Source organism: Epargyreus clarus, unplaced genomic scaffold (assembly GCF_041222505.1).
Source record: "Epargyreus clarus isolate Ecla_fem2 unplaced genomic scaffold, WU_Ecla_fem_2.2 ptg000014l, whole genome shotgun sequence".
NCBI lineage: Eukaryota > Metazoa > Arthropoda > Insecta > Lepidoptera > Hesperiidae > Epargyreus > Epargyreus clarus.
The window spans coordinates 2,627,616-2,655,614 of record NW_027332222.1 but is presented as its reverse complement, the minus strand read 5'-3'; the positions used below and the strand labels follow the sequence as shown (position 1 = coordinate 2,655,614).

The window sequence follows — 27,999 nt, the reverse complement described above, 5'->3', positions numbered from 1 at the left end:
TTTAATTATGGGCTATTCTGCCGAAGAAATAAAACTGCAAAAATATGAGTAACAGTATAATTTATTGAATCTCAAATACAAATATTGAGAGAAAATACATGTTTCAATTCAAAGATGAAATCTCTAACACAATCCCATAGAGAGAGAAGTACAATATGGTAAGACTTAAACTAGAGAAAAGGTAAATATATAAATAGGGCTCATTCATAAAATGACACCATTTTTATTGGTTTTTCTATCTTTTATAATTTCAGTCCCCACTCCAACCTTAATTTTTACATACATTTTGACAGCTTTGAAGCGGTGGTGGCGTTGAATTAATTTGTCACAGATATTTTACAAGATTTGACGTCATTAATCATAAGATGATTTTCACGTTATGCCATTACTGTGACGTCATACATGTTTATCAGTTTGAACATAATGAGTTTCAAATTTCATTTTTGTTTTTATATGTTACGAATCATCCACCGGCTCTTGTCACAAATGTAATGGTTTCTACACCCCCTCTCGTTGTGTATAAATTTATGAATGACCCCATGGTCCATTTTCATACCACTGCAATGACTTGCTTAGTTGAAAGATAAATTAGATTTGATAAGGAGATCATTGCAGTCGCGTACGCAATATGAACTTTGGTCGCACATCTTAATTTTGACATAAATTTTATAACCATATTTCTTGCTAAATAAATTATTTGGAAATTTATAAATTTGATCAGGAATATGTCCTTTAAAATATAATTTTAAGCAATATAACAATAATTTAATATTTTTATACCGTAATGTAATTTTTGTAAACTGAACACTGAAAAAAAATTATAGTGATGTGCAACCTTTTTCAGTGAAGAAGATAAAGTCACTATAAGACAACATTGTTTACGAGAAACCTAAAATATATATTGAGCAAAACTATCTATTAAATAACTAATTTAAAATGAACTCTTAGGAGTATCAGATCTATTGGGTACCTAAGTCAATTTGGGTAAAATTGAACTGCGTAAATTTTCGATAAGTAGTTGATATTCTAGTATTTTTTTCTAATTTTAGGTACTGAATCCATGAATTGTTAATAACAGATTTCAAAGTGTAATTTTATTTATTGAGTAATCCGAATAATTCAAAGTTAGAAAGAACTTCAAAGTTACTCTAATTGAGTCTATTAATTTCTCTAATAGCGAAATAATTTGTCTAAATACATCATGTAGGTATCTCATCTATTGGAAAATATTGTTAATTCTCTACTTACACATACGGATAGTGAATATTTGGAGTTTGAAAATATACGATAAAAATATTGCATTTGAACAGTTTAAATTCGGTTGGGGTTTATGAATGGGATGTAAAAAATCAAAAATTCATTTTACAGTTACAGCGGTGCTGTGAACACCGAAAAAAATAATTCGCACTCAGTCTTTCAATTTGTTACATACATAAAAAGAGAAATAAAAATAATTACTCGCTAAAATCTGAACATAATTAAGAAAATATAAATAAAAGTCCAAAAAATCGAAACAATATTTATCGATTTTTAGATGGATTTATTATTCAATATTGATACCTATAGGCATTGTTTTTCCTTAAAAAGAGTCAATTTCAGAATTGACTTTATTATAAAAACAAGTGAATTCATGTATTATTATAAGTAGGTAATTTTAAATTTATTAAACATATTGTGTAAGGGCATGGTAATGACAATTATTGATTTATTTAAGTACAGCGAAGAAGATACTATTGTAGAATACGTATACATTTTGGACAAATATCTACTTATAATTAAAATCTATACATATATAAATAAAATAAAATATATAAGTTTGTAATACTAAATTGTTGAAGTAAAATTATAGCTAATTTACATAGAAGACGCTGATTATTTATAATTATACAAATAATATATAAAAGAGCTAAAAATAAGATAGACATAAACTGTACTTAAAACTGTATTTACATCTTGATCCAGAAAACGTGAAAGATATTGACTAGACATAATAGATAGTTAATTCTTACTTACGACTGCAATAAAATCACTTTAAAGAAGTAAATATCTAAATAAATCTTAAATATTTAGTATATATCGTTAAACATATGTACCATACATAAACTATTTATTTTTATTTCACATACATTATGGCTGAATTTCGACTACTTACAAATGTTTGTTGTACTCACTTGTAGGTTGAGCCAAAATATTAAATGGTATACGTATGGTACATAAAAAATAGGAAAGAGATCGATGTACAGGATATTTTTGACTTTATATAGAAAAAATACCCACATTTCTAGATAGAATAGAGAATAAAATCGAAGCGAAAATCGATGATTATTGCTTAAAAACGCGAAGTACACAAATTACACTGAATTATCACGAGAACACCATTAAAAAGGACTTAATATACTGATATGAATACATTTAAAAAGTTATTAATTAAATACAATATACGACTGTATTTGTTTTCAATATGCAAGTCATTACCGGTAACAAAAAAATGAGTTTAGAAAACCTGTTAATACCTATATATTTTTTTATTGATCTTGTCTAATTTTTTCATGACTTTTCGTATAATATTAGTACAATTTCCTCCGATATATTATTTTGACATACGAAATTAAAATTGAATCATAATTTAAATAAAATAAAAGCAAAATATTATTAAATATTAAGTTAGGTCAATAACACTGGCCGTAAAGTAATTAAAAATGTTTATTAAACAAACAATGATATTGGAAGAAATTGTGCGTAGTTTGTTTCAAATAACTATCGTTACAAGTTGAAAGATTACGAATTCGTACCTACAAAGATATTACACAATATTTTAAAATGAGTTCAGCACAACATTAAAATCTTAAATTTCTTAAACAATATAGGTAAATCACAATAAGTAAGTATATTTGAATATAGTTAAGTAACAATAATGAAACAATTTGATATTTATTACAAAAATTGATAATAAAGAGACAAATAGTTACAGAAGTAGATAATTACAAATATGGAACTAGAAATTACACTTACAATAGTATCGTAATATAATATTTAAGTATTAATTTAAATATTACTAAATGTTCTAAGGCATTATGACCGCATAACGCGGCGGAGTAATAAACATACAATAGTTGTAGGTATTATTAAGTCAAACGTTTACAAGACTAATGTAAATATGTTTCCATATAAATATAAGTATAGACACGATCGTTGTACGCAACAAGAGTACCTAGTTAAGTAGAAAGGTCTCTTTGAAGGTACATTTATAAAAACACACCTATAAGGCAGATCCTTTAAGGAGGAATGACCGCGTCGGAAATGAAATATAACGTAGGTATTGTACATAGGTAATAAGGCCGATTACAGAAGTATCAATGTATTTCACATATCATCTGATATTATGCGGTCATTGTAAACTGTATACACCTGTTATCCTGTATAGCATACAATTTTAAAGATAAAATATTGCTATAAACTATTACCGTACCTAACTATCGAATTAAACGTCTGGTATGAAAATTAATCGCGTCTTTTTTACGACCGTTATTTTTTTAAATTATAATACATTATTATCGACAATTTTTCATCTTTGATGTATTTAACCAAAAACGCGTGTATATATAATATTATCGAGATTATTTATTATTGGGATCATATGAGTATTACCCGACGCGGTCTAATTACAACTACAGATTAACAATAAGAGATCACATTATTTAAATACAACAACAACACAGCTTCCACCGTCTCATACACATCGTAAAGGGAAACGCGATTAATTCCGCGTTATCAGTTACTGTTTATAAGACATCTAATTATAAATCATACACGAAATTCTGAGGTTTTGAAAGATGTGGCGTTAAATATGTTTATTTCTCATTGTGTCTCTTCATGTGTAAGTTGATTGTACACATTCGTATTCTAAATATTGACTTTTATACTTATATGTTTTCGTTTAAAGAGAAATAGGGAGGGGTAAATGGAAATTTCGCATTTAAATTACATTATTGTTAAATCAAGTATTTGTACTGTATATGTTAACGGCCTTTACAATACAACATTTGCAGTAAAGCAATATATAAGTGAAAATATTTCATATCCTTTAATTGGTATGTAGTGAAAGTAACCGTATGTGAACAGCCTAAAACAATATTTCTATTAACATGATGTTTGAAATTTATTTTCGCTTTTCTAGATAGACATTAATTGTTTTATTATCTTCTATTTTACTATTAGTTTCTATTGAATTAGGAACAAATATTGCTGTAATTACCTAATACTTAGAGTATAAAAAAATACAGAAAGAAGTCACTATTGCACAATATGTACTACATATTGTTGTACTACAGAAAATTGATTGCAAATTCGACCAAAATAATTATATTTTAATGAAATGAGAACTTTATTAATAAGGTATCAGCCTTTCACATTCGTGCGCTGAAACGGCATACCAATATGTAAATCGCTTGAGGCGGATTCTGCATGTATCTTTATACTTTAAAACTTAATCTGTTTGTTCTTTCTCCGAGCCATAACTTAGTTTAATCTAAGGGTGCGTACAGTTTGGCGTACACGTGACGAGCGCGCCTGATCAACGCACGTGAACGGTTACTGCACTGTTTGGTGCGAGTATTTCACTAGTTCACAGAAAGTGCGAGATCCGCGCGCACCCAGTTCGCGAGCAAGTAGTTCACTTCGTCCTTGTATTATTCAAACAGCACTTGCTTGCGGCGCGTAACCAGAACGCGCTACATAAACCACACGTTCAGCTAGCGAGTCGTTCGCAAACAAGCGCATACGCAGCGCATTCGATAGATTAATTGTACACACTCTAACGATTCCTATGGTATAATGCTAACGGGACTAGGTATTATTTTAATATGTAAAAACAATCTAGGCTATTATTGCTCTTTGTACTAATGTCACAATGTATTACTAAAATGTTAAGGTAATAACATTAATAACATTTCTTGGGATTTGTTAGACACTATCAAAAGACTAATTCATGAAATGAGTTTATTTTAAGACGAATTCAAGTTATATCGTAAAATATAGAATATATTAGCTAAAAGATACCTAATGTATTATAAGTTTTTATCATATTTATATAGATTACTGAAAAGAATAGATACTTATTAATAACGAGCGTAAATCGTGTAGTTGAGGGCCAGTTATGATGATGTTATTTGTCTCAAAGATATAAGAAGTATATGTATCTGTTTAGCAAAATAGATAGAAATTTACTTGAGTTGAGTATATTTTAATGCACAGGCCACGTTGAGGATCGATGAATATTGGCTAGTAAATGTTTTGTTGCGTGCATACGTTGCTTTGGTCAAGGAAACCTCTATCTATCGTTGGTTGGGTCAACCGCCTGTTTCACTAAAACGTAGAGTTAAATCGCTAGATATCCTACTGAAAAAAGAGTCAACTTATGTCTTTACAAATGCAAATTGATTTCTAGAGAAGTCATGAGCTGCTATTTCTGTATTTATAATATTAATATTTATTTAATAACTGTATTTGAGTTTTTAAGATTTTATTTTACACGTATTACTCGTTGCATCACAACAGTGCGTATCTTAAATTTAAATCCATGGTTACTTCAATAAATACAATGTTAAGATTGAAATATTTTAATTATCTACAATTTGAATATAATTGTAAATGTTTAAATAGAGCAAAATATTAGGAAAGTTTTTCGACTATTTCGTTTTCACCTAAATATTATTATGTAGATACAATTGGGACGCACCCGTTAAGTTTAGATACAGTTAGGTAAACCTCATAATAAATTCGCCGTACTGATCCCACTCATATAGAAATAATTCATTAAGCTTTATACGGATTCATAGTGACTATTCATGTAAATCGAATTTCTTGAATGTCTTTTTTCATAAATACCTATATTTTCGTATTATTAAGACAAAATAATTATATCTAGCATGCAACTTACAAATGTTTCGAGTTAAAGATTTTCAATTTTCGTTCAAGTTACAAGATTTTCGTTAAAAGATGTCGAAAGATATTTCGGAGGAACGAATGTCGGAAGAGGTAGAAAATTTTCGATGTATCTACTATTTTGCGTTGGAATTACAGCAGTTAGGTATATTAATAAAATATTAAATTAAATGTAGCATGATTATTTTCAAATATCGTAAGTTAGAATACTTTCATAATAATAGATAAATGATTAAGATTGTTTTTATTAATAACATGTTTTAAAACTGGTTCTATGTTGAGTTTTTGTTCCAAGTTTGTAATATATTTTCACGTATCGATTTTTTTATTATTTATTTAAATGAAACATGCTTCGATTTCTTTTTGCAAATAATTTAAATTCGATTCTTTTTAATTTTTGTATCGACTCAAATAAAAATTGATTTCTAATTTTTAATGTAGAGTATTTTAAAGTTATCCACAATTTTAATATCGATAGACAGATGACAATTTCACATTATCACTCAAACACTCACATCGTAAAGTTTAAAACATGCAGGTAACATTATTTTTAACAAGACCTCAATATGTTACATCAGTTCGACACATTAAAATTTAATTAAGTAACTTTGTGCAGTTTTTAAGTAATAAATTTAAGTTATTATTGAAATAGAGACTTCAGTTAATTTTCCCTTTGACGTCAACGAAGTTTTATATAATTACTCGTAGTTACTTCAATGCATAGTTTGAAGAAATATTCTTTATATTTTATAGTGATAATAATTTAAAGGTTTCAACAGATTTATAAAATTACATTTAGTTCTTAAAGAAGATATATGTAGATATATAGTATGTACATTTTATTCATTTACTTATTTCTTATAAACTCATAAATTATCTCCGGCTAGATATATATAGTCTGCCCGTAGCAAGTTGCGAGAAATTTTACTTATTAAGTTTTTATAAAACAACATTATACTTAAATAAATAAAACATAAGTAAAATAATCTTAACTAAAATCCATCCGCTTAAGCTCACACATTATATTTGATAACTCTCAATCGTTCCATTTAAATCATTAGAAAAACACGTCATAAAAATCGATAGAGTATCGATACTTATTTCGAAGGAACATCACTCGTTGAAAACTTCGAAACGAAACACTAAGTCGTATGACGTCAAAGAGTCTAACCGGTTTACAAGTGGCCGTTTCCCTCGGAACGGCCTCGTCGTCGTCACTGGATCTCTTTCACCGCCTGGAGGATCCTCTTGACGTGTCCCACCTTCGTGACGCCCAGGTCCCGGAGATCACGTCGGGCGAGGGACAGGAGCTCGCGTCCAGTGACGTCATGTTTCGCGAAGGCTTCCGAGTATTCTCCGAGTTGGAGTGACTCCAGCCAGTTCTGGACCTCCTTGACGCCCCAGGAGCGGACCTGCGCGGCCTGGGTCGACGTCGCGGCGCCCTCGGAGACGCTCCGGCGACCGCGGAGCCATCTGCTGCCCTTCTTCGGTACCTACGGATCGAGTGTCACTTAGGGTCGGGCTCGGTGAGAGGACCGGCAGACAGATACACATGCAAGAAGTATAAACCTAAACATCCTTAAACCTTCAGGGGAAACAAATTACTAGCAGGTGAGTATAGTAAAATATAAACGTATTAATTATTTCAGTGGGCACAACCTACCCATTATAAGGTATTCATTAATATCAAAGTATTTAAATTTCTTTAGCGGCCATTTACTATTTATTATAACTTATAACAATACCCAGATTCTACAACAAGTAATCCTGACCTATTTGTAGTGGGTTTTTATATTTTATCTTTTCCCTAAGATCCATCACTAGGACCCATTGGAATAATATAAACCATTTTTGTGTTGTAAAGCCTTGACAACCCTCGTAAGAACACTGCATTTCTTCTTCACAAGGCAGAAAAATGCTGTCATGCATGAACATTCATCAAACCATACCAATTGCTTTCAAATCTTTTATAGAGTAATTCGGTATCCAAAGTTAGTAGCTGTACAGCTTTATGCCATCTAACGACATTCTTCGATAAGCATTCAGTTTATTTGGTGATGGCTGGGGAATGTGGGGATGAAGATGGAATAACGCATACTTGTTAATATTTTTTATGTAATTACAGTAGTACTCCACTTACAGGTAAGTGATTACAAATTTAGGGACATCTAAAACCAACTTTATGTGATCGCGAACATGTGCGCGCTAGATGCAACGCTAGTTAGAATCAGATGCCATTTGAATCGAGATGCAGAATTTCTATCTTCGAGCTCTTTTTACTCTTTATAGATTGCCTTTTGTCACCTGTATTCAACGCCATCGATTATTTTAAGGCCTGTTGTACGTAAAATAAAAAATGGCGTTGTATACAGAATTGTACTGTCGATTTTTGATTTTGATGCGGCGCACGTTGCTCGTCACTTTCCCAAACGCGACAAAATAATAATTTAAAATATAATATATTATAAGTTTATAAGTATACCTCATCCGCATGTATATAAGCCAATCCGTCCCTTATCTCGCATCTCGCGAGATGAGCTCGCAAGCTGCTGGCCGCTCCAGCACCGTACGAGGCACCGCTGTCCAGAAGTTCGTAGCTGCTTTCCACCTGGACGAGAAATTATAAAACGTATTGACTGGTTTGTGTCGTAAATTTCATTTCTTTTGTCAACCTTTCATGCTGTTCAGTTTCGATGTATGTGTTTGAGAGTTGCTTCAACTATTCTTTTTTTTTATCGCCAAATATAGGCTTCCTGATGAAAACGTGTTACAGTCGTCACATTTGCAATACCATAGTCTGAGTCGTAAATGCATTGCCCGCTTTCAAGAAAAGCTTGTAGTATTTTTTGAAGAGCTTTAAATTTTTGGCTCGTTAATTCAGGGGACCAAGAACAGAAGAAATCTTTGCATCTATTTTGAGAGTGGTACTTTAAACCGCTGGCTGGTAAATTATATAGTAAGGTAACCTGATCTTATTAATTTATCAATGAAAACTCATGGCTTTACGTTGCTAAATAGTAACGAACGCCAAACTGCTAGTCCACTCAAAATATATAAAGGAGTCGCGTCGCGATAGCAAATTGGATATATTAGCCGGACGAAGACAGCGCGGGACCCTTCGCCACCGACTGCCGTCCGCACTCGCCCACGGGTACATAGCTACGTTAGTGTGCCCTTACGTTACGGAGTAGGTATATGCTAACAAAACCTGCGCGCAACAACTTAACAACGCACTAGAAGTTTGGCGCGGACTATCCAACTTATCTTTGAAGGTGGTAGAACCCTTTGTGGTTTGACTCCGGCGGCACCACCGCCACACCTATTTCTACCTAATAACAGCAGTGTTTGGCGCTGCTGTGTTCCGTTTTGAAGGGTATGGTAAGGGAGATATACTTTTCCGAGGCGTTCCAGCTTAGTCCTCAAGGGTGGCGCATCTGTGGCCGACCTCAGATAGGAATATCTAATCTTATCTGGGGTTGATTACAGATGTCCATGGGCGGCAGGAGCCACTTACAATCAGGTGGAATGGATGCTCGTCTGCTACTCATATATTATAAAAAAAAGATACGTACAAGTGCAGCGAGGTGTCGCCGCAGCTGCGGCGGCGGCAGCAGGCGGCCCTCGCAGTCCTGCAGCGAGTCGGCCTGCGCCGCCGCGCGCCGCGCCGTCGCCAGCGCGCGCGCCGCGCCCGCGCACACGCCGCTCTCGCTGATGCACGCCAGCTTCACCTGGGAACCGAACGTTTCACAATCATCACCATCATCATTAACCAATTACTGTCCCACTGCTGGGTACGGGTCTCCTCTCAGAATGAGAAGGATTGGGCCATAGTCCACCGCGCTGGCCAAGTGTGAATTGGTAGACTTCACATACCTTTGAAAACTTTTTTTTTTAGGTTTTCTCAAGTGTGTAGGTTTCCTTCACCGTTTAAGCAAGTGGAACTTAATTAATTTCTAATACGCACATAAATTTGAAAAATCAGAGGTCTGGGATTTGAACCTCGGACCCCTGGATCAAGAGGCCGAGTTTCTTAACCACTAGGCTATCGTTGCTTATACTCGTAGACTGTATACGTTTTAAATATTTGAAAATATTTTTTAAACCTACTACTTATACATCTGCAAACGTATGCAAACTTTCACTTATATATTAAGATTTTTCGAAGTTTTTCAAATCTCATTTATCCCATATTTCACGTACATGTTTAACAAGTGTGTTGACGTCATCGAGTAGAGCAAGGAGTAGTGCGTTCTCAGGTGCAGCCAACGATCCGCACGCTGCTGCTTTCTGTTGTTGTTTTTCGTCCCAGGTCCTGATATGAAAAAAAAAATAAAGTTATTCGGTTAACATGTTTCCTTCTATTATGGTGGAATCTAAAATGGATTATAGAATGTTTCTATTATACACAATAGTTAAGAAATGGAATTCTACAGGCGGTTAGAAGGTGGTAGAACCCCTTATGGTTTGACTCCGGCGGCACCACCGCCACACCTATTTCTGCTTAACAACAGCAGTGTTAAGCGCTGCTGTGTTCTGGTTTGAAGGGTATGTTAAGGGAGATGTACTTTTCCCAGGCATTCCAGTTTAGTCCTCTGGGCTAGCGGCGCACCTATGGCCGACATCAGGCAGGAATATCTAATCCTATCTGGGGTTGATTACAGATGTTCATGGGCGGCAGAAGCACTTACCATCAGATGGACAGAATGCTAGTTTGCTACTCCTATTTCTAGCATCTAGTGTTTAATATTGTAAACGACTAACATATGCACGTACTTGAGGCTGGTCTCTAGCGCGCGGGAGCGGCAGAGCATCTGCGCACGGTTCTTGTGTATGATTCGCAGACAGCCGGGCGGCTGCAGCCACGCCTCGCCGTCCACCTGCACCGGCACGCACTCCTCGCCCAGGATGTTGATCTGCACCGCGCGGCACTGCGCGATGCGGTGCTTCTGCAGGTTGATCAGGCGAGACGCGGCCATCTGCGCCGAGCCGAATACTGCCACCACCTAGTATTACCAAATTTTTAGTAAAACGAAATTCTATTGATATGTGGAATACGTGTGGCTAAGAATTTACTTTAGTTTCGCAACATAGTTATTTATTAAAGCAGAAACTTAATGATGATTAAAAATGTATTTTATTTTTATCATAAGGTTAAATTGTATTTTATTTTAATCATGAGGTTAAAGAGATGTTACATAATAAATTACTAAAATTTCTTGCTATTTAATTTCGAGATTAGGGAATAAGTACATGGAAGTCGATATAATTACCTCAAGAATTCTATCATCAAAGGATGGTGCTAGAAAGATGTCATCTCCTCGAGTACCGCCCCAGAAGTTGGTGCCGCCCATAAAAGACGGTATATTCAATACGACAATTCCTTGCAACTCCGGTAGAGGAATTCTTTGTCCATCGCATTCGAGTTGAACCCGTTGGCCCAGATGTCTGAAAAATTCATTATCTTTAATACCTACTTAATATTAACTTACTTGCTATCAGTAAAAATAAACTTTGTAAGAAATCGAAGGATATTTAAGAGCTTTGAACTATTACAATCAATCAGTACCTGTACGTTCGGTTCACCCATTCCTTAGACCCGAGGACTCCATACCACATATAATTCCGCGCTCTCGACCGGCATTTCTCAGGATGTTCCTCTCGCTTATTATGAAAATCAAGCGTAATCTTAGCGTCTATTCCGATACCAAAGTAGTTATTCATAACCGCTCTCTCGTAAAATCCTTCCATAACTGTCTCATCGGGATCCATGAGAGGACTTACGGCTGCGCAAAGGGCATCAGCGTTTGCTAGAAGGCACTGGCTTATGAAACCTTGAGTGACGTGAGGCCAGGCGGGCAGGGTGACCAGTGGGTTGATGATGGGCAATTTCTTAGCACGTTCGCTAGTGTCCGATTTATTCGTTCCTGTAAAACTTCCTCCTGCACCTCCTTCGCCCCAAATTGATGACACTGACGTGGATAGTCGACTGCAAAGTAAAATAATTTAGATCAAATATTCAAATCAAACATAAAATGAATTTCATAGCGAATATGCTGATACTCACTTATCAGGTTCTCCGGGCTTGAAGAGACTTCCACAGGATATTCGTCTAGTTGCAGCGGGAGAACAACTAAGGAACTTCCCATATTCTGGATCAGAGCCAAGAAGTTTCGGATTGTCTGATGATCGCCTTTCCCTTCCATTTCCCAAGTTAGGTTCCGGTGAGTGAACACTGAGAGTATCGCCGTGATCAAATATGTCGCTAAGCACCGACGCCATGCGGCTGGGGCAGTTTTTCAAGCTCTTCTTGTCTTCGCTGTGTGAAGGAGACGGCGGTTCGACCACAACACTAACTTGAGGAAATGATGGTACACTTTTCTCCGTTTCCTCGTCATTGCTTTTATCTTCCTTGTTGAAAGATTTTGGTGGTGATTTAGCTATTGTATGTGTTGATTTAGGAGAATCTTGTATGTTAGGGGTTTCATCTCCTCTCGGTGATAATTCTTCCGTCGTTTTCGGCAGCAGATGTTTTAAGCTTGACTCGTCAGTTATTCGTTTCTTAATACTCTTTCTCAGTTGTTTGCGAAAAGATTTCCTCGCAATATCACTGCCCTCTTCAAATTGCGCGAGGCTGCAATATTTGACTTGTTCGTCTGTTTTTGGTGCATTTTCAATGTAGAATACCCTATTCTCAAAACCGAATTTTTCAACTTCTGCCTCCTTGTTTTTCTTGATTTTAGATATGTATTTCATTTTCGTTTCCCCTTTCTCCAAACTAGGGTTTCTACTGTCCATTGGTATATCCGACACGGTATCCGATGTGAACAGTGTCGTGTCGTCGGTGTAAGTTTCGTTCTCACCATTCTTCCCCATCATAGCTAGAAGAACGTCTTGTCCGAGCATTGAGCTAATGTCATCCATAATAGATTCGCCGTGTAGAGTTTCCGAGTTCATGTACGTGGTTTCCGATATTTCGGGGGAGTCTATGTGTCCAATTCCACAACCCTCATCGATCTCCTCCGGCTTCGAGTCCATAATCTCGGATATTAAGCTAAAATCGTCACTAATGTTGGACCCTTCCGAACTGGTCGCGTCTACCTCCAAGTCTACACTCGAAAGTTTCCTCTCGGGTGTGCATTCACCACTGGCGGGGGTGACTCTCGCGCTCAGCTCTTGAAAATGGACGTCGTCCGTATATGGTTTGTCGATGTCTATAATAGTCAATTGGTCCGATTCATAAGTTTCTCCCTGTAATATCGAATCTCTCTTATCACTATCGTCCGAGACAACTAGGTTAGGTATAGTAAGACTACTGCTATTATATGTGCCCCTCTCCGTGTCCGGCCTGAAGAGATTCCTGCAGGAGCTGGTGTCGCAGGAAGAGAGGTTGGAGAGCGAGAGCCGGTCCTGGGGCGAGGCGGAGCTGGTCTTGCTGCGGTCCGGCTTGTCCACCTCTAGGTTGACAGACTGCTCCGGTGGGTTCGAACTTATCAACTTAGCTATGTCTTCATCTACATCTGGAATGCTGTTGAGAGAATAATATTGGCTATATTAGGCATATATTATATTGGATAAGTTAGATGTTCTTTGTTTTGAAAAATGAACCATCATGAAATCAGCAGTTGTGGTGTGCTAGCTTTTAAATTTCTTGTTCTTTTCCAGACACAAATGGTTTGTTATTTTTTTCTACTTCGTTTTCTTGTTAACAAAGTATTAGTAAGATTACTTGTATGTAAAGATTTGATTAGTATAGGTGGTGCTATTCAATTATTGTTTATCGCTTCCAATATGATTAACATAATTATAATCATGTAACAAAATCTGTATACTCATGTCAACTAACTTGTCAGGATGCATAGAAGCGGCGGAGACAGCGGAGGCGGCGGAGGAGCGGCGGCTGTCGGCGAAGGCGCGCGGCACGGGCAGCGTGTCCGCGTCGCCGGCCGCGCCGCCCGCCGCGCCGCCCGCCGCGCCGCTGCCCGCCTCCACGTACGACTCGCACGCACCCGCCTCCTGGGGATTTACATGTTTTATGTGTAAAATAGGCTGATATAGACGGCGCCGAATATAGAAACAAGTCGCGTCGCAATAGCTAATTGTAGATATTAGCGGGACGAAGACAGCGCGTGACAAACCCGGCACCCGTCCGCTGCCCGCTCTCGCCCACGGGTACATAGCTGCGTTAGTGTGCCCTTACATTATGCTTAGTATATGCTAATTAAACCTGCGCGCAACAACAACAGAGCGGACTAGAACTTTGGCTCGGACTGTACAAATACAAAATGTATTATACTGTATATTGTATAATATTGTATGTCTTCCGAGATGAATATAAATTGTAATTTCTTATTTATTTTACTGTGGGATCGGAATACCATCTCAAGGGGTAAGTCAACCTATTGTTTGTTATTATTTCATTATTATTCCAGTATAATTATGCCAATCTTATTTGTTACATAAAAATAATAATAACACTTGCTAATGCTGTAAGTTCTTTCACCATCGACAAATAAACCTTATACATTTCTCGTACATTGGTTTTACCGAAGCTGTTATACGTTCATATCTAATTTAAAAGCTAAATATTCTCGTTCCATCTCAATTAATCGCAGATTTAAAAACGAAAAACAAGCATAATGTCCTTTGTCCTTATAATGCGTCATTATAGCACTTTTAGCTCATACGTGTTTGATCTTAAACTTATTAGTGTATGAGTAACGTACCGGCGGATAGAGTAGCGAGAGCGTGCGCACGAGCGAGCGCAGCGCGCGCCGCACGCTGTCCGCGCGGCCCGCCAGCGCGCAGCTCCGCGCCGCCCAGTTCAACTGCTCCTGTTCAACAAGCAAATGAATTATGGGCATTATTTTATTAGCCATAGCTTTGTTATGGGCATGTGGAGGTAAAAATAGTTTTGGATGTGTCTTAAAATAAGTACAGTTCATTTTTTTCATAAAAATATCCACCTACATATTTTCGTCTTAATGTGATAAATGTGATATTTCCTTTTTGTTGATAAAACAACAGTCCCAAAATCGTCAAAAAAAATCATTTTAACTATACTGGTTTGCTAACCACTGAATAATTAAAGTGACACAATGGTAGGCAAGACACAGTTTAAACCAATGATCATAGAAGCGTGATTAGTTCCCGATACAAATTGCTTCCCTACAACGCCCAATAGTGGAAGTAAACTGTGTCATATTATGAGCAAAAATTGCTCGGTCACTAGCAGGCATTTAGATAAATGAGGTCGCAAAGACCTCATAATACGCTTCAAGCTTACAGAACATGACGTATCACATTTGATCTGAACACGAACAATACGGCATGACGCGACGCAACGCATTTGATGCAGAATATCCGCGTATAATTTGCGAATGTGTATGACGCGGCGTGTTTGTTCCGTTATGGAAGTAATAATTTTAGCTAATTTTCGCGTACTTCCTATGTTGAATTTATTATCAGTACGTTTACAAATATAAGAATGTAGGTAAATGACTGTTTACGTTTTCACGGCGTGATTTATTTCCGCAACTGATATTGATCTCTTTCCCTTTGACTGGCGAACGTGTTCCGCTGATAAATCGGGCGCATTCGTAATCACGGTGGCTACCTAACTGTACAAATCTGCGGTTTCAGGAATTTTGAAATATAAACGGTATGTCACTTACGTGCAAGTTCGAGACATTGAGTTATGAAGAGTTCTAAATTATTACACTAAGAAGAATCATTAGGATTGGTAAAGGGTACAATAGTAATAAATGTTAGATGAATTCCCTCGCGATGAATGTTTTACTCGCATCAGCTCATCATCATAATAGAGTAGAAATTCTGTACAACATACGCAGAACAAATGTAAATTATTCTTTGAGCTTAAAATATCACGCCGTTGTAATTATATTTTTCTCTCAAGGCTCCCTGGCATTGTAAATGCCAACTGAGACTTAATTAACGCAATGCAAAATGCGATAAAATTAGAAACGTTATAAATATAACGTTTAAAGTACATTTTATTCACTCAAAGCGAAATATACGAAGGTAGTTGTCGTTATTCAGTTGGATGGGTCTGTTAAGTCTATTTCTGTTGTAGAATTGTAATTAAATATTATGAAAAAGTTACGTTCTTGATACTTATTTTTATGAATTTAATTTGATAGTTTCAAGCTGTCCCGATATCACTACATCAAGGATTACGTATTTAGTTGTATCAAATAACTAAATTCCTTTATAGTTTAATAACTTTTATTCTCCTAACATAATCACCAAAACCTTAATCGAGACTGGAATTATATTGCGAAAGTGGGAAACAAAACACGATCAGTTTCTGACAGTGTTTTATTACGTCATGGTTTTACCTTTTCAGTCTTTTCTATACTGCCCTTTTCGGCCAAGGGCTGCGCTTCTGGCTCGCTGTCGCTGGTGGTTTCCATAGGCTCCCATGACCTAAATAAATACCATACCATTTTTATATAAGTAATCTATAAACATTTTGTTGTTGTATAGCTAGTCTAGATTAATCTAAACTCTAGATTTCATACTCTGGAGTCACTTTTTTTTAAGATCGATACCTGTTGCAAACTCAAGTCGCAGTTCCGCAGACGTTATTCGTATGCAAAATAAAGGCTCATGCAGCCTGCAGCGATATTTAAACTGTTTTATTCGGGTCTGCACGATGCCCCTGTAAGACCGAAGCCTTGGGTAGTTGACCTGTTCGCCGCCCCTTAGGCTAGTATCTACTACAAACAGTTTTGATGATGGTGAAACCCTTTGTGGTTCGACTCCAGTGGCACCATCGCCACACTTATTTCTGCATAACATAACAGTAGCGTAAAGCGTTGCTGTGTTCGGATTTGAAGGGTGTGGTAAGGGAGACATACTTTTCGAGGCGTTCCAGCTTAGTCCTCAGGGGTAGCGGCGTATCTGTGACCGAACTCAGGTAGGAATATCCTATCCGGGGTTGTTACAGACAGTAGCCACTTACCATCAGGTGGACTGCATGCTCGTCTGCTACTCCTATGTTATAAAAGAAAGTGTCGTAAGACTCACTCGCAGCGTGCGTGGTCGTGCGCGAGGTGCGCGCGCGCGTGCAGCAGCAGCGAGAGCGCGCGCCGCAGCCGGTGCGCCGCGCGCGCCGCGCCGCCGCCCGCGCGCTCGCCCGCCGCCGCCAGCCGCGCGCACCCCGCGCGCAGGGCGTAACGCGCCGCGCTGTTCGCCTCGCCCGCCTGCACGCACATGGATATCGTTTAGGATTTTAAACTAATATTACACACAAGATATGCGGTTTTTTATTTATTTATTGCCGATATTTTAACTCATATGCGTGGATTATGGCGAAATGGCCTGCAGTCAAAAACATCCAAGTTCAAAATGGTTACTTTAGAGCCGCAACAGTAGGACTTACTACAATAGTGCCGGGTAGGTATGCCACCGAAATATTAAAACTTTTTTGAGATTTTAATGCCTACTTACTAACAGAAATCTTTTTGTTAAAATCTACTTAAACATTTATTTTCATTTTACTTCAAACAACCTAATGTAAATGACAACATAATGCACACGAATAAGCTAAGCGACTAGGCCGCAATTGGAAATCCACGTTGATTACAATTAATTTTTAAAGTTGTAAAAACGTTAAAGTGTAAAATAAAATAGTATATTTTGATTTTTATGTTTGGCTTACCTGCATGATGTCCTGAAGATTTTTGAGCAGTGAGGACTCCTCGTGCAGGTCTGGCGGAGCGGGTGGTGGCGGTGGAGCGGTCAGCGACCGTTCGAACGTCATGATTGACCATCTGCCACAACACATAATACTTGAAGATTTGTTACTTAGGATTATCGGTCTTATGATTTCAAGTTTAAGCTATTTTGGAAGTTAAGATATTTGGAGGCAGGGAAGCTGCGATTTTCCTTTGATTTGTGTCGTCTTTGATGTAAACACGTCAAAAATCTTAAAGAAATTCAAAATTCAGTTTAAGTGATAATATCAACTATCAAGCAAAAGGTTTAGCAACCAAGCAGTAGGAAGTAATTGCTTTGTTATAAAAAAAATATTATAATATTTTCAAAACTAAAGTCTAGTACGTCAAATTCAAGAAGCTATATATAACACATTAGTTATATATAGCTTCATACAAGTACAGTAATATTAAATGTAGAATACCGGTCTAGCATCTTAGTGGAGGCACGCTCGTATCTCTCGAGCAGCTGCTGCAGATTGGCTGCGTCGTCGCAGGAGGCACCCCAACCGAGCACCCTCGCCAGATCATTGCCCGTGCCGAGAGGCAACACTGCCGTTTGGACCTGGCGCTGACAAAATACGAACATGATTGTCTGCCCATGCGTTTTCATGTAGATCACAGACACAAATCTATTTGCAGATTGAGAGTGTAGATTTTTCAAATAGTCCTACGAGTATTTTTTCAAAACAATAGCAACAGAAGACAATATTATCATGAGTAAGGAGAAAAAGAAAACTAGCACGATTGAGGTTACTTGTCCTGGAAGGGGCATAAAAGCTTCGTATGCTGTGGATGATAGTGCTTTCCTTTGGAACACATCTGCCAACTATCCTTAGATGAGTATTTTACTGATCAAAGCAACTACCCATCGAGGATATTTAATTAAGACTTCCGTATAATCCAACTCTTTAAGTCGGTATACATTGAAGACTTTCTCCAAACAAAAAAATGCGAACTCACGTGCATATCAAGCTTGTCGACCTCCTGCAGCACCCAGCCGACGGAGCCGTCCCCCGAGCAGACCAGCACTCGTAGCGGCGCAAAGTGCCTGAACAGCCGCAGCCCGAGCCTCGGACCAGCGCCGCTCAGCTCGAACACTTGCGCCGGGTTGAGTAGTTGCTTGAACCGCCTCAAGAACTTCACGCCTTGGTTGTCGCCTGCATAGAATTTTATATTGAATTTATTGGCTATAATGGACTTAATAATAAATAGGCTATTGACTGTTTTAAAAAATAAAAACTGTTTTAAATAATTATTACAAAATGTAAATTTTTGCGACGTTAATAAACTAGATGTTTTAGCATTATACCTTAGATAAGAATTAACTAAAAAGTTGTATCAATCGACATTGATATATAACTAGAAATCAGAAATTGAATTAATGTTGTGTAGAATATTCTCAGTATTCTGTCTATTCAAATGAATGACAGCCGAGCTGGATCAATATCAACGACGCTTAGCTTCACAATACATTTCACATTTGTTCGAGTGTTTATTAAATGAATACGGTAAGCGGAGGAGTTTCAATAGTTGATTGGGCATCTACTCTGTCATGATCGTCATCTGGGCAACACAATACGATGGGTAATCAATGTAAATTCGTGTAATGTGTATACCTGAGTAACATCAATGAAAGCCGATCCAACAGTTAGCAATCCTCCGGCTCTCGGAAGTTTTTGATCAGCAACTTAACAGTTTGTGTTACTCGCACCAGTCTCATCTGATCTAGAGTTAACGAATACGATAAGCGGCGAGGCGTTCGGCGGGCGATTCGGCAGCCAGCCGTCGTCCGGGCCGACGGAGTGCGGCCGGGTGGGCGGCACGACGTACGCGCGCGCCAGGTCCAGCGAGCACGCCGCGGGCCAGCTCAGCCAGCAACCCGCGTGCACGCATTTGTACTACTCGCACCAGCCTCACCTGATCTAGAGTTAACGAAGACAATAAGCGGCGAGGCGTTCGGCGGGCGGTCCGGCAGCCAGCCATCGTCCGGGCCGACGGAGTGCAGCCGGGTGGGCGGCACGACGGACGCGCGCGCCGGGCCCAGCGAGCACGCCGCGCGCCAGCTCGGCCGGCAGCTCGCGTGCACGCACTTGCGACACCATATGCAGCGGAAGTCTTGTAGTCTGAAAACATTCTTATCGTTATTTTTTTTATAATATGGGAATAGCAGACGAGCATGCAGTCCACCTGATGGTAAGTGGCTACTGCCGCCCATAGACATCTGTAATCGACCCAAGATAGGATTAGATATTCCTGAGGTCGGCCACCGATGTGCCGCTGCTCCTGAGGTCTAAGCTGGAACGCCTCGGAAAAGCATGTCTCCCTTACCACACTCCTCAAACTAGAACCCAGCAGTGCTTAACACTGCTGTTATGAGGCAGAAATAGGTGTGGCGGTAGTGCCGCCAGAGTCGAACCGCATTCTATCACAAAACTGCCGCAAAAAGCAGGAATTTCTCTCACACGAAACACGAAACGTTCTGTGCAAGTAAGTTACAAATTTTCTTCATGTTTTTGTCCAATAGGACTAAAAACTCTTTTTGCTACCTCAACAGCACCACCACCATCGCTTTCTTCACATCAGTAGTGGCTACATTGCTTCATGTTTTCGTCCAATACAGCTAAAAGCTCTTTATGCTACCTCAATGGTACCACCACCATCGCCTACTTTACATTAGTAGTGACAGGCGATAGCATTGCTTAAATTACTAGAAAGTATTATTTATTTAGAACACTCGATCAATATTACTAAATTCACGATACCTACACGATAATAATTGGCTAATAGCAATTCGCACAATAGCATTGTTTAATCTCTTCATCGGGCGCCCGTTGTAATGCATTTACGAGGCTGCCCGTTTGAGCGTACACAAAGCAATTGTATTCATGCATACAGGATCTATAGATTCATAGACGTATATAATACTGCTCTATGTTAGTCAGAGATACATTTGCTTTACCAATTTCTGTCATATTCATTGTTAAGCACTGGTATTGAATACTGTTTTGAAATGAGATACACTTGCAGGCACCATTTAACACCTACTTCTGTTACAAAAACACTATTATCTATACAGAAGCATAATCTATTTTTTTGGTGTCTGTTGATTGTGGTGGGTAATTATGATGGTCGGCCCGGTGCAGTCACCTCTGTTTGACAGGTGAAGTAAGTTCCCGGTTCGATCACCGGATAGACATCTAAATGATGAATTTAGATTTCGGTTTTAGGACTGGATACCTTTGTTTTGCCTATTTCACTTATTTAAACTCCATGTAGTAAAGTCATACGCATATACAGCATCACCAAATAAATAATCTTGTTTTGAAACGCCAAGTAAACCAATAACATAATCATTAATAACGAAAACGTCAAGAGAAGTGAAATGAAAAATATTTCAACCGTCGGGCGAAGTTATCGAGTGGTTTGGTACGAAAGTTCGACAGTTGAAGAGTTTGAAAAAGCATTTCATTACGGGTATCGATGTCGGAGGATGCTTAAGCTATGAAAGTTTAGTTACGTTTTTAATTTATACCGTTTATATAAAATTTTACGTCGCGATACAATAATATTGTGCGGTTAAACTTTCCTTCTACTCATAATATCGCATCGTTAGGATTCTACAAATATAATAACATCTACTGAAATAAAACCTAATTATCTATTATTTTATGGATTTTACACTACGATTGTCATAGCGCTGATAATGATAGAGACAAATAATAGACAATTAAATTACGTAATAAAGTTTGCAATTTTTAAATAAGCTCACATTTATCTGAGCCGTAATACTCGAAAGGTGGTAGAACAGTATGTTTCAACTGGGGACGTAACAAGGCCATACCATTTCTTTTTTGTTGACGAGGGGGAAACCTATAAAAGGTACCCGACGCCATGGGAGTGACGCCCGGTTATGTGGGATTTTTACCGTAATAAAACACCCCCGGTGGCCGTCATCAGCGTTTGGTGGAGAACTCCGGGATCTCCAACGGATCACAACCGGAGTCCTCCTAACGCGATGCCCTTCTATCGGGCCCTGCCCTGGGGGGGGGGGGGCACCAAGGCCATACCAAGAGTGTGAATGCTGACTGAATTAAATATGAGAGATCATCTGAGTCCTCGAGTCAACACTTCTGTGATTGGCTTCTGAACCTGCTTAATATGAAGTTGGTCACTGATATCATGGGCGGCAATGACCACATACCAATAGATGAACTGCAAGCTGGTTTACTACTCCAATACCTAAAAAAACTAAAATTACCACAGAAAACAACAGTTATTCTGATGAGTCCAATGAGTTTAAATAAGAGGAAATTTGTTTAGTTGTAGCTTTGCAATGCCCAGCTCCGGAATCTATCTTTAGTTGCAAGTTTTGACCTATATATACATACATACATAGTTACATTACGTGTGTGTTTCTGTCATAATACTATGGTTATATACATGTAGAGCATATAATTATATTATTAATAAGCACCATTAAAACCTAAAGAGCTTAATGACGTTCATCACGTTTACTTTTGTATCAGACTAAATGAATAGTAAGACAACGCCTCGCTCACTGAATATTTATTAGAGAACTTATACGACTACATGCCTGTGTGACTGTGGACGCCACGGTACATTTAGTGAATATTGTATATTTGAACATTTTTTTTGGTGTCAAGTCATATTTGCCTACTCAATCACACGTTTTTTTCAAACATCGTACAACAATATAAATTTTAATTCGACAACATTTTCACGGCAGGTAGATGATATATTGTTTACAGTATTTGAGTGTCATTCGTTTACCTTTTACGCAAAACGACAAACTTTTGGTTTAATATGTTCTTCGTAAGGCGAAGTCTATCTTTTTGTTCTGTGTTTTTCATACATGCATTACATTACATTACATTATATTATTTATAACACTCGCGGCGTTGCGTTAAGTGCGAATTTGCATTTTACACCCGGTTGCACTCACGGATACATTTACCGCTGACACATATATGCCCTTTTATTCCTTAAGTAGTTGGTAGTAAGTACGTTTCGTGGTATACTCCGGAGGCAAGACCGTCGTACATACTTTTGCCTTGAGGCAAAAGTACTATATAATAATAAGGTAATGTAATCTGAATGTAGAGCTCTTTGTGGTTTGATTTGGGTGGCACCGTCGCTACCCCTCTTTCTGCCTACTAACGTCACTATTAAGCGCTGGAATATGCTGGATTGAAGCATGTAGAAAGGAAGACATAGTTATTTGAGTCGATCCAACTTAGTCTTTAGGGGTAACTTCGCTTCTGTAGCCAATCTCACCTATGAACTTAATAATTTCTGGGGTAGATTATATATGGGGCGGCTGTAGCCCCTCAACACCAGGACTTCACACCAGTTTGATCTTTCACATTGTAAAAAAAAGCAATGTCACACGCTTCTATGATATACGCGTAGGTTGAAGGTTTCTCAGGGGAAGAAACATCCGATGGTTCAGCGCAGCGAAGCCTGGAACGGCATGATCACCTTCTGCGACGTTGTCATGTCCGCGAAGGAAGACGCCGAGCGAGCAAGGGAGCGCGCTGAACCCGCTCGGAGAAGGAGTCGCCGCGGGCGTACGTAAAGGCCCCCGGTGCTGTGTCCCTGTAGTTTCGGGACCAGAATAGGGATGCGGTATCCCCTGCCTGTCGTAAGAGGCGACTAAAAGGGGGCTTCCGGGGTTGCGGGTAGCAAGAGTGGGAGCTCGAACCGCCCAGCCAGCGGCCCCGGGAAGGACGGCGGTATGTGTGGTCGCATACCGTCGTACGCACCAGACGGTGTGGCGAGCGCCAAGCTCACCTGGGTGGAGCCCGACGGGGCAACGCGCTAAGAGGGCTCCGGTTGCGTTCCTTTGGAGATCCCGGAGCCCTCTACGCAGCGCCGAGGACGGGGGGGTTTTAGTGCGGTAAGAATCCCACATAACCCTACGTCGCTCCCACGACACTGGGTACCTTTTGAAGGATTCCCCCTCGTAAACAAAAAAAAAAAAAAAGGGGAAGAAACATCGGCTGATCTTATTTAGGATTTATATCTATCCTATTTGGGGTTGATTACAAATATATGGGTATATGGGTGGCAGTGACCACTTAACATTAAGTGGGCTTGTGTGATACTTCTACATTTGATAAGAATAAAAACTGTGAAAATAATAAATGTCGTCATACTAAGAAAATTACATCGCTCAATTCTTGATAACTAAACTAAACTAGTAATATTTAATACCAATACCTACATCTCACAAATGTCTAAGTCCGCTTGTGTTTATGAAAATACTTTAAATACATTGAAAACAGTGTACAAATCCTATTTTAAGAAGTGTTTACCATCTTTGAACGCGTGTACATAGTTTGGCATACATTATTTATAAACTCGGGCGTTGAGCGTCAATTTGCATTTGACACTTTCCACTCATGAGATACGGATGCCACGTGTAAAATATGCTCCGGTTCTTATGAATATTACATTTTGGATTGCTATTAGACGTCCGAATTAGTAGGGTTGGCAACAAGTGAAAACAAACGACTAACCAGTAACCGATTTTTACTTTTTTCAATATAAATGTTTTAGTAAAAATATTGTTTAGGTCGGAATAGTCTAGGCTCTTGGGCCGCGCTTTGTGACCGACCAATTCAATTAAAATAATTATAGTTAAAAAACTAAAAACCACGCTCGCTAAAAAGCGCACAGGGTAATCATTAATCCTGACGATTTTGATGAATGAGACAAAATTATTAAAATTGTGTATTGTCATCGGTTCTTGATAAGTGTTCAAAATTATAAATTAATTGGACCGTTCAAAGTGGGTAAAAATTGAGTTCAAAGATTCCGTTACATACATACATTCATACAGGTCAAGCTAATAAAAGCGTGGTAAAAAATCGCTTAATAGACAAAAATAATTACGATTATTAAAAAAAAATTGTTTCATCCGTACGAATTAAGTAAAGAAATTAAATATAAGAAATTCAAGGATTTAAAGTATTAAATATCCAAGTCTTAGACTGCGAAAGCACCTTAAGAATTTAAGGTGGTAGCTAGGACTCTTTGTATTTCGACTTCCTACCGCCAGTGTAGCGCCATTTCTAATTAAGTCTTCAGGGGTTATGTTATTCCTGATTGTGATCAAATTCAGTTAGGACTTATCTTCCCTTATATTTTAAATAGCAGTGACCACTTACCATCAGGCACGTCAGGTGACTTAGGTAAAGTAATAGGTAAAAGAAGTAATTTACCTACTACTTTAGTTCCATAAAAAAGTTGAGAATAATTTCGACATTTTCTTGAACAATCTGTGTTTTACTTAATTTCAAGTTTATATTCCAAAACTCTATTTCAATTTATTCCCTTTCTTCATTTTTATTTCCGTACAACTTTTATTATTTCGAAATATTTTTCCCGCAGAATTTCTGACAAAGGTACGGTAATATTTTTCGCGGCGTCCAAAATGGCTGACGGGAGCGACGCGCGGCGGCGGCGATACGCGGTGCAATTTCCTAGCCACATTCATCAACTTAATCATTTTGAGCAGTGAAGGTTTGGAGATAACAATTTAGCGCTCACATTTTGGCGGAGTGGATTTGAATTGGTAGAAAATCTGAAGGTGGTAGAACCCTTTGTGGTTCGACTCCGGCGGCACCACCGCCACACCTATTTCTACTTAATAACAGCAGTGTTAGGCGCTGCTGTGTTCCGGTTTGAAGGGTGTGGTAAGGAAGACATACTTTTCCGAGGCGTGCCAACTTAGTCCTCAGGGGTATCTGGGGTTGATTACAGATGTCCATGGGCGGCAGTAGCCACTTAACATCAGGTGGAGTGTATGCTCGTCTGTTACTCCTATATTTAAAAAAAAAGAATAAGGTAAATTGATTTTCATTAGCAATCTAATAGAGTTTTCATCAGTAGGTAACCTCTGTTAGGTTACTTATGAAACCAGATTTGCGCTCATACTTACAAAATCAAAGTCAGCAAATTAATGGATAAATAAATGAAAGTGATATTCGCAATAATTCCTTAACACTAAAAGTCAAGTCGTTTACCCTTTTATATTTACCCCTTCGTCCCCAATGTTAATAGAGAGCAAGACAAATCTAAAGCGCTAGTAAAAATACATCCAGTAGTTATCATTCGGGCGACGTAGGGGCTTTAAGGAAAAGGGGAGGACGGGGTAAACGTTTCAGATCCGTCACTTGAATACGTAACGAAATGTTAATATTTATTTTGGGTAACGTATCGTTATTCTACAGCAGAAATCTTTGATACACAAGTAGATATACGGAATAAACGCTGATGGTTATTCGCGCTAAATATCTGTTGGCTTTATTTTTTTTTTGGGTATTGTTACGATGTTCGTGTTATGTTCATATTGGCAACATATTTTACGTTGTACGTTGCTTATTATTTATACACATATCAGATAAAAGAAACGTATATTATTTTCAAATAGGTACTCGTTATAAGTAGCTATATAGTAGGTAAGTATCTTTTCTTCTAAATTTAAGTAAGTACATTAGAATATAATCCTCCGTAATTATCCCCAACTAGGTTTAAAGTTCGCCTAACCCAGATTAATTGCCACACCCAAAGAGACTTATTGATATTCCTGAGGAGTCACTGAGTTGCCATTAAAAGTGGAATACCGTGTTGCTCAAAGCTCCTAAATAAATACGTATTGCAGTTTACAAATAGATTTATTTTCCATAAAAAATACAAAGACCATTATGATGCCTATGTAACAAACAGGAATACCACAAAGCTATGCAAATTGTAATAAAAGTGTACATTACCTTAAAAAACCCAGAGAAATTATTCTCAAAATCGAAAGTATCTCATCTCTGAAAACTCTCGTACCATTGCTGTCAAACAACAACTCGTTTCGAACTTTCTTAACGTTGGAATTTATTATGATAGGTACGAGTATTTGTACCGTAAAAAACTCAGAAACATCGCGGATATTACATTTTCGTTGACTAAGCAAGCTATTTATCTTTCACCAGTCGGAAAATTGTCTCGCAAACTGCTTCGTAATATCTGCTAAGATTGTTGCAAAATAAGTACGGTATATTTACTTATATTACAAATAATTCTTCCAGTTCCTTTCCTGCTTCTAAGAATTTTTTATATTAAACTTTTAATCACATTTCTTGATACCGGTAATGGAAGACCTGATCTAAGAATTTCACTAGGCTGGTATTTCGTTATTATTTTGATTGTAAATTGTAAATATAATATTAAATTATGTGAGAATTTCGGGTTTCCAACCCAGAATATTATGGAAGGAGGAAATTGTTTACATTAATTGTTATTCAGATATCCGACTGAAAATTAATTAACGAAAAATCAGATCCGTTTGAAAGGGCGGGTGAAACATCCGGTGAATTAGGTTTTTCGAATGAGCGTAATGCTATGTAGATTAGGGTTCAGCTGTTACATCGAGATATTTTATTTTTTAAGATTGGTGTAGCAAACGTCCTGGCACTCTATCTCATAATAGGCTGTCGCATATGGATATCTGTAACCAACTTCTAACAATGGGCTCTAACTGAAGCTTATTAAAGATGAATATCTTATCAATGAAGCTTATCAAGCTCATCAATGAAGAATATCAAAGTGTTTCTACACTTAAGGATTGAGACGGTCCTGTTATGTCTGATAGCCGACACCCACACCCTGCTACCGAAACGCAGAAGTAGTAAGTAGGTACTGTAGTGGGAAATGCTCAAAGTTTTAAACAAAACTACGAATTTCGTGTGTACAATGTAGCCTCGTATAAACTTTATCTATACTAATATTATAAAGAGGAAAACTTTGTTTGTTTGTTTGATTGTAATGAATAGGCTCAAAAACTACTGGACCGATAAAAATTCTTTCACCATTCGAAAGCTACATTATCCACGAGTAACATAGGCTATATACATTATATGAAATATATTTGATAAATAGATTTTGAGGCGGTACAAAGTTTGCCGGGTCAGCTAGTCCTATATACGAGTATAGTAGGTATATACTCTTATCCTCGCTTCAATGGAGCGCAGTCGAAATTGTCTTGACGGTATTTAGTCTAAAATATAGTTTTACCTGAGAACGGAACCGCATGTCTTGTCGCACACATCACACTTTGCTGCTACCGGCAGGTTGCCCTCCAGCCACTGGTGCGGCATTATTATGTTCTGGAACAAGGGAGCATCATTAACAAAATAGTACATGGTACATAACTAATTATATGTTGTACTTGTTTGGGTTAACCAGGCTTGAGCACTACATCTACTTTTGCCTTATAACAACAGTGTTAAGAGCTGTTGTGCTCTGG

The 27,999-nt window shown here is 37.9% G+C and overlaps 1 protein-coding gene across 1 annotated transcript; it reads right to left on the bottom strand.

Moving 5' to 3' along the window:
• Positions 1–43: 43 nt before the first annotated feature.
• On the bottom strand, positions 44–27,854 carry LOC140747175 (diacylglycerol kinase eta). Its single transcript, XM_073079453.1, has 17 exons — positions 27,768–27,854; positions 19,599–19,804; positions 18,642–18,838; positions 18,104–18,249; positions 17,624–17,735; positions 16,990–17,165; positions 16,299–16,386; positions 14,667–14,774; positions 13,787–13,938; positions 12,008–13,468; positions 11,510–11,929; positions 11,214–11,388; positions 10,717–10,946; positions 10,144–10,255; positions 9,516–9,671; positions 8,426–8,551; positions 44–7,436 (listed from the first exon to the last, which is right to left on the bottom strand). Exons 1-17 carry the CDS (start codon positions 27,848–27,850, stop codon positions 7,158–7,160), a joined length of 4,227 nt encoding a protein of 1,408 aa, XP_072935554.1. The 5' UTR covers positions 27,851–27,854; the 3' UTR covers positions 44–7,157.
• Positions 27,855–27,999: the final 145 nt, after the last annotated feature.